Raw genomic sequence first — 7,528 nt, forward strand, 5'->3', positions numbered from 1 at the left:
AATACCCTTTGCCTTGTCATTCTTTCAATCTGAATCCCCACCGTCTCCTTCGGATTTTTTGACTTACCAAAACATAATTAGTTACCAAAACCCTAGCAGGCCCAACCCCCAAAGCAAAATCGGCGTCCCCATCGCCGGTCTCGACGCCGACGGCCGCTTCCTCTCACCGTCGACAAGGCCCAGGTCTGTCACTATTCTTATCTTCTATTAGATCTGATTTTTTCTTGTCTGACGATTCTGGTGATTGGCAATGCATCGCGTTTTTAATTACCATTTGCCTCAATGTCCTTCTATTTCCCTTTCCCCCGCGACCCTTTGTTCTTTTCGTTTTCCTTTCTCTTTTGTATTTTTGCGTGTTATAAAATTGAGAGAAAGGTTAAAAGGGTTCGGATCGACCCACGCACACCCGTACTTCCAGCATTCATATGAAAAGAAGCATATTTGGGAATGAAAAGAAATTAATGGCTTGAGAGTCCTTAATCAGAAAGAACCTAACTAACTTGTCCTTACTGTAGGTCTACAAATTTTGTCTGGTGCAACAATGACACCTATTTTGTTTATTAAATGTCCATCTTTTTAATCTTCCTGTGCATTGTAGTATTTACATATTGCTGTTGGATACAAGTGTTTTTTGACTCCATGTAGTAGCGTTGTGTCATCAGTGGTGTGCAAAATAACCAAAAAACTGAACTGAACCATGAACCGAACCGCCCCTCCCCTTAAAATAATCGGTTTTTAAAAATCATTTCATGAACCGAACTGATTTTTAAAGAACCAGTTCATGAACCGAACCGGTTTTTAGAACCAGTTTAAAAACCGAACAGTTTTTGAATCGAATCGAACCGTTTTCGAACCGAACCAAATTGATATTTATAACTTTTTTTTAAAAATTTTAATTTTTTTTCTTTTCAAAAAAGGGTCGACCCGAACCGGTTTCGAACCAATTTTGAACCAAACCGTTTCCCACCGAACTGAACCACCTCCGAACCGAACCGTTTCAACTAAGTTCATTTACTATTGATTTTATTATTTTTATTCTATAGGCGCGTTCACCCGCCAATCCGCCATAAAACCACTTTCGTAAGCTGGGCTGGGCGGGGTGGGATTTGCCTCCTCTAACTTTCAGCACCATTGAAATTTCTCAATGTAAAATATAGCCACCTATTTGTTTCAAATCAACAGTATAATCTTTTTCTTTCTCCTCGGTGCAGTGGACAGCTATGGCAGATAAAGACGAAGAGTTGGCAATGCCAAGGGATGCAAGGATTGTGAAGACTTTGTTGAAATCGATGGGCGTGGACGACTATGAACCTTGTGTTATACACAAGTTTCTAGAGTTATGGTATCGCTATGTTGTTGATGTATTAACGGATGCCCAAGTGTATTCAGAACATGCAGGCAAGTCTGCAATCGACTGTGATGATGTTAAGCTTGCTATTCAATCCAAGGTTAATTTCAGCTTCTCGCAACCACCCCCACGAGAGGTAATATTAATAATTCTTCTTGTCCAGTATAAATTTTGTTTAATGTCAAAAAGAAAAATAAAATTGGATATTATATTCTTTATTGATGAATTTAGACTGGTTGCAAGTTTTTCTAATAGAAAATGTATACATTCCTTTTCCCCAATCCTTCTATTTTCTACCTTGTCTGTGGTTAAAAACCAAACATATATTGTTTGATTTGTATTGATAGTTTGAAGCAACTTGGTGAAATTTGAAAGTGCCAAGCTAGTATGAAAAAGTTTGGCTTTTTTGTCTGTGAAGTCAGGACTATACTGCAACTTGTGTAAATCCACCAAACGACTTAGTGAATGTTTGAATTAGTTTATTTTGGGAAAATAATTACTTTTTCTTTTTGCAGCTTCCTAATAGAAATTTTTTTTTTTTTAAAAAAAGAAGCATTTATTTCCTCAAAGATAACATTGAAACAAACATGAAATCTTAAATTTGTTAAATTCTGTAACTTGAGATACAATAAAGGTACCAACACCCGTGCTACATAGTTTTTAACAATGAATTTGATTTTTAAATTATTCTTGTTGTCTTCTTTTGGATCCTGTGGCTCTAACTTTCTAGGTCACCGCCCATTGCAGTTTTACTTCAAGTTTGCAGAAATTAATCTTGCATTAATTTTTAATTGTCAGTTGCTTGGGAATTATAGCTGAGAGTGCGATTTAGTTGGACAGTATTATCACTTAAAGTCACATTTATCTTGAAAGTAGAAATCTATGGCTGTAATCCATTTTGTTAGTTACCATATCATGAGCTGCAATAGGAAAATATTTGCTTCCTTTGAAAGGATCCCTGTCTCTTTGGTGACCCAATGCCATCTTTTCTTTTCTAACATCTGTTCTTTTCTAATAAGCAATAATATCATATCGGGAAAGATAACATGTTGAGTGTAATCGCTTGCCAGGTGCTTTTGGAGTTGGCTCAAAACCGCAACAAGATACCATTGCCAAAGACTATAGCTGGGCCTGGTGTTCCTCTTCCACCGGATCAGGACACGTTAATCAGTCCCAACTACCAGTTTGCAATTCCAAACAAAAGGCCTGCTGAACCTTTGGAAGAAACAGAGGATGAAGAAGCTGCCAATCCCAACCCAACTCAGGAAGAGAAGATAGGTATGCAACCGAATCCCCATCAAAGAGTATCATTTCCCCTTCCCAAACGCCAAAAGGATTAATTTTAAGTCCCATCTGCTACTAATGCTTAATGTACTCATATCTAATTGTTATACGACAGTGGTAGTAACAAAAATCTACAAAACTTGTAGCTTGCTTGTTCTGTGTAAAGTCCACTAGCAGTTCGAAAACCATTTCATTCAATCTTACACCCTAATTTCGTGTAACTAGCAGGAATAGGTCTCGTGTGTTACTTCTGTAGTAAAGTGATTACGCTAAGTAAAGATTAAAAGTTAAATGAGTAAAAGGGCAACAAAAACATTGGCGGAGCTGGAGGAGGAAGAGTTTTTCCTTGGCCAACTAAACTACTGAGATACCTTGTTGGATTAAACAACCTGCTGTAAACAATGAAATGCTTATAAAGCAAACACAAAACTCGAAGAAAGACATTATTAAAGAAAGACATTAATTAAAATAGAGGAAGCACTTGTTCAGAACGGCGGAGCAAAGGCGATGGCGTGATGAATCAATAATGGAGGGAGAAGAACCAGCACGTCGAAGAAGAGGGAGAAAGAAGACCGAAGATAGGAAGAATCACCACCATAACAGAGAAGATAACTGAATCAGGGAGACTAGGTCTGGTCTGAGAGAGAAGATTGAAAAAAAAAAAAAATAATAATTTAGATTTCAGATCTAATTTTAGATTTAGGAAACAATGAGTTTTTTTTTTTTTTACACATCAAATGACGTCGTCTTTTCCTGAGAAATTTTAAAAAAAAAAATACAATTTCCCCTACTAACTCAGGAGTCACGGATTCAATCGGGGGTTTCGGGAATCAGAGAGATTAATGTGCATGTAGAGTTTAACTGTTGACCCTAACTCAGAGAAAGAGGGTCAGTGACACTTTGGGATCGACCCAAAGTGGAACGGAGTTTTAAAACACTACTTTTAGGAGCTTTTAGCTTCTTCTTTTTTTATGGGAAAACTTCACTTTCACCCACTGTGGTTACAACAATTATCATTTAGCCCCTTGTGGTTTCAAATTAATCACTTAGACCCACCGTGGTTACAGAATACATCATTTAGCCTCTCGAATGTCTAAAATGTCCTTATTATTTAAAATATCAATGTTACCCTTACTCAAAAAATTACAAATTATATTTGAAATGTCAAAAATATCCCTAATTAAAAAGAGAAGAATGTTTGACAGAGCTTCATGATTTGTTTGACGATGCTGATTCGCACTTGGGTTATTTGGAGTTTTTTTTTTTTGATAACCTGTTAGTATGAATGTTAAAAATGAATTTTTTTTTTTTTTTTTTTGTTATCAAAAAAAAAAAAAAATGAATTTTTTGATAGTGAAGCAATATGGCCATCCTTTTGACCTAATGTCAAATGAATTTTTTTGACAAGGCGTGATTTTTATGGAAATAAAAAAAAAAATACTCGAGGGGCATTAACTTTAGTCTCCTTAAATGAATTTAATCCGTCGATTGTTTAATATATAAAACTGAAGAATTACCATCTTTAGTCACGATGTCTCTCCGTGAAAATTTTATTAACTTTTAATAAAATAATAAAATATTGATTGATTATGAGTAGACCGATGAATTAAAAATTTTAGGATTATTTTAATTTTAATGATAAAACAAATAAGTCCTTAATAATGATAAAGCTTGTAAAAATAATATTGAGAGGAGGCGATTTCTCTTACGTAAACTACAAGTCACTGAGAAACAGACATTAATTACTGTCAAATAATTTTAATATCTTCTATCACAGCTTCGTAATGTATTTCAAAGTTTTCGACTGACTAATCACTTGTATAATATATTACAAGGGTTTATCATCTATCATTTAACGTGACCACAAAAATTTTCCTACACACACAACATTTTGTGGGGCCCGCAGCAAAAAAAAAAAAAAACTTCGGCACGCAAAACGAATCTCTATAACATAACACAATCACTTTTCCTACAACATAACTCTTATAAAACCCATATTACAAATTAAATAATATTATTAAAAAACCATGCTATTATGCCTTTCCACACGTTATTATATGTGTTAGATAGTAATGTTTAACTTTTTTAATTGCGAAGATCCTGGTAAAAGTGTGGTTGAAATCTTACACAATCAATTAGGGGACATAATGATAACAATTAGAAGGAGATTAACTACGATGATTATTGGTAATTATATTCATGGTTGCGGTTTTACGTTATTGAACATGCGTATGATGTCAATCTATGTTTGACAATTGAATTATGAAATTGTTCGGGTTTTATACATGGCTTATTTTTGAATATTAGTTTATTTTATAGGTTAAAATTTTATGTTTTAAATAATAAATTTACACATTAAAATGATAAAAAAAATTACTCGTAGTTTATTTGCAAACGAATTTCAAAGCATAATGTATAACAATAAATTTCCATGGATCTCAATATCAGATTTGTGTCTAAAATGCAAATAACTAATCCCTTCCGAATAATAGGTCAGTTTTACAAAATCTTTAGTGATTCATAACTTATATTTTAATTTCTTAAACTTATTATAATTGTGTTACTTAATTCCTTGTACACAATGTATATAAAAAAAAAATTCCTTGCACACATGCGTTACTCGATATAAGAAATCAATATACACAATTTGATAAATTGAATGAGTTTGATTAGTGTTCATTACTAATATATTAAAGCCATACATAAAGCCTTTACCACTGAAAAAACAAAACCCTTCACCGTAAAGAGAGAATATTAAAGGGCCCAAATTAACTATAATTGCAGATTTTTTTTTTCTTCCTAAAACTCATCTCAAGCCACCTACACAACAATCAATGGGAACATTTTTTTATCTCACCAATTGCATTGCAGGGAACAATTAGGAACATCTTTAAAATTGGTCATCCCCCATTATAGATATTTGTTCTAAACACAATGTGCATTTCTTCTCCTTAACACTCAGGAGACGTTTGGTAGAGAAAAAAAAAATTTATCCGAGAATTTCGATTTTTAGAAATATAATTTTTACATTTAGTTTACGATAATTTCTGAAAATTAAAAATTTAAAAAAAATTAATTTTTTAAAAATCCTGAAAAATACCGTGTATCAAACTCCCCGTTAAATCTATTTGCATAAAATCTTACTAGCACCGAAATATCTTGTAAGTACATCTCACCTTATTTACCTTTTTTTGTTGTTGAAGACTCTCTGGAGAATTACGTCAAATCACCAACAAAACGAGTTTCAACAAAAGAAAAAATAATAATAAAAAATGACCCGCTTTTTATTTGTGCTTTCTTTCTTTTTCTTTTTTTGGTAAATTATTTCTGCTTTCTTTGACCCTTCAGAAAGACATGCAAATTTTATGAAGTCATAAAGTCAAGTTAATTATTATCAGACCGGATAGGGATTCAATCTTACGAATGGATTAAAAGTAAAATAAATTAAGTAATGATTTAATTAACTTTGTGGATGATTTAATTAACTTTGTGGAGAAAATAAGTAGGAGATGAGGGAAAAGTTTTACATGATCCTGGCATATGTAATTTTTTTTCTGGTCCACTCACAATTAAATTTTTTTTTTTATCATCTTATCCCTGTTTTTTCTTTTTTTCCTCTACGTGTGAGAGAGAGCATTTATAAATTTTATGGGCTTGAACTATAGAAATATTTCTCGGAGATGAAAAACACTAATCCTATAAATAAAAGCCTAAAAAGTTTGTCATGTTTTGTTATATATTTATTTACTTTTAAACATTTTTCTCTAATCATAATTGGTTATTAGACTTAGTAATTGGTTTTAATTGAGAAAAGGGACTTCCATATCTGTAGGCTTTACCTCTTATTTATATAATGGACTTCAGAACTTTTGTGGGCTTTTCGAGAACCTGTATCCAGATTCATAGTTATCGTATTAGGACTAACATCTTTAATTATAAAAAAATGTTGAAAAATAAATAAATATATATCAAAACATGACAAACTTTCTTAAGCTTCTATCTATGGGATAATAGGCTCTTATATTGTAGGAATTTGAAGTTCTCATGCAAACTATGTACTGACTGGAGTATATAATTATAATATTAAAAGTTATTTTTTCTTATATTATAACTATGTATTATCCAGAATACATAGTTTGCAGGAGAATTCTAAATTACTCCAACATGAGAAAAAATGAATCCTTTATTTATACATAATTGGTTTAATGAACACATTTTGATTTTTTTTAATAAATTTAAAAACAAGTACTTCAGCGAAAGAATAATAAAACAAAAATACAGGTCATCCGTACACATTTTTCGTATAATTTGTTCGTGTGAGCATTTTTTTTTTTTCATAGCAAATATTTTGATCTCAAACGTTTCGTTTCCATTCCTTCTTATAGAATGTAGTTTAGAAAACTTCAGAGGATTACAATTTTGTCATATCTTTGTTTATGTAAAGGAGAAACATGTCTTAACATTTTTTTTTTGGTAACATGAGACAAATTTTATTTTCCTTTGTTTTTATTTTCTCCACAAAGTTAATTAAATCATTACTTAATTTATTTTACTTTTGATCCATTTGTAAGATTGAATACCAATCCGATGTGATAATAACGTGACTTTATGACTCCATAAAATTATCATGCCTATCTGAAGGGTTAAGGAAAGAAGAAATAAAAGCGGGTCATTTTTTAAGTTTTTTTTTTGTTATTATTATTTCTTCTTAGATTTTTTTATTCATTAAGTAGTTGATGACAAACGGTAGTGTTTGTAAAAATGAAAATAAATATTGCACACATTTTTTTTTTATACATTTTTGTTATATCTCAGTTTTGGAAGAATTTTTTTTTAAAAAAAAAAATGGATGTTTCTTGTTTTATGAAAATAATGTGAAATAATAGTATTATAAAA

The 7,528-nt window shown here is 31.8% G+C and overlaps 1 protein-coding gene across 1 annotated transcript; it reads left to right on the forward strand.

Annotated features, from left to right (window-relative positions):
- LOC133301430 (transcription initiation factor TFIID subunit 9) lies at nt 1–2,789 on the forward strand. The gene is made up of 3 exons (XM_061501057.1): nt 1–183; nt 1,212–1,484; nt 2,419–2,789. Exons 2-3 carry the CDS (start codon nt 1,221–1,223, stop codon nt 2,686–2,688), a joined length of 534 nt encoding a protein of 177 aa, XP_061357041.1. The 5' UTR covers nt 1–183; nt 1,212–1,220; the 3' UTR covers nt 2,689–2,789.
- The last annotated feature ends 4,739 nt before the right edge of the window (nt 2,790–7,528 follow it).

Source organism: Gastrolobium bilobum, unplaced genomic scaffold, assembly GCF_033153095.1.
Source record: "Gastrolobium bilobum isolate Gb01-03AN ecotype WA unplaced genomic scaffold, APGP_CSIRO_Gbil_v1 utg18327, whole genome shotgun sequence".
NCBI classification, from domain to species: Eukaryota; Viridiplantae; Streptophyta; class Magnoliopsida; order Fabales; family Fabaceae; genus Gastrolobium; species Gastrolobium bilobum.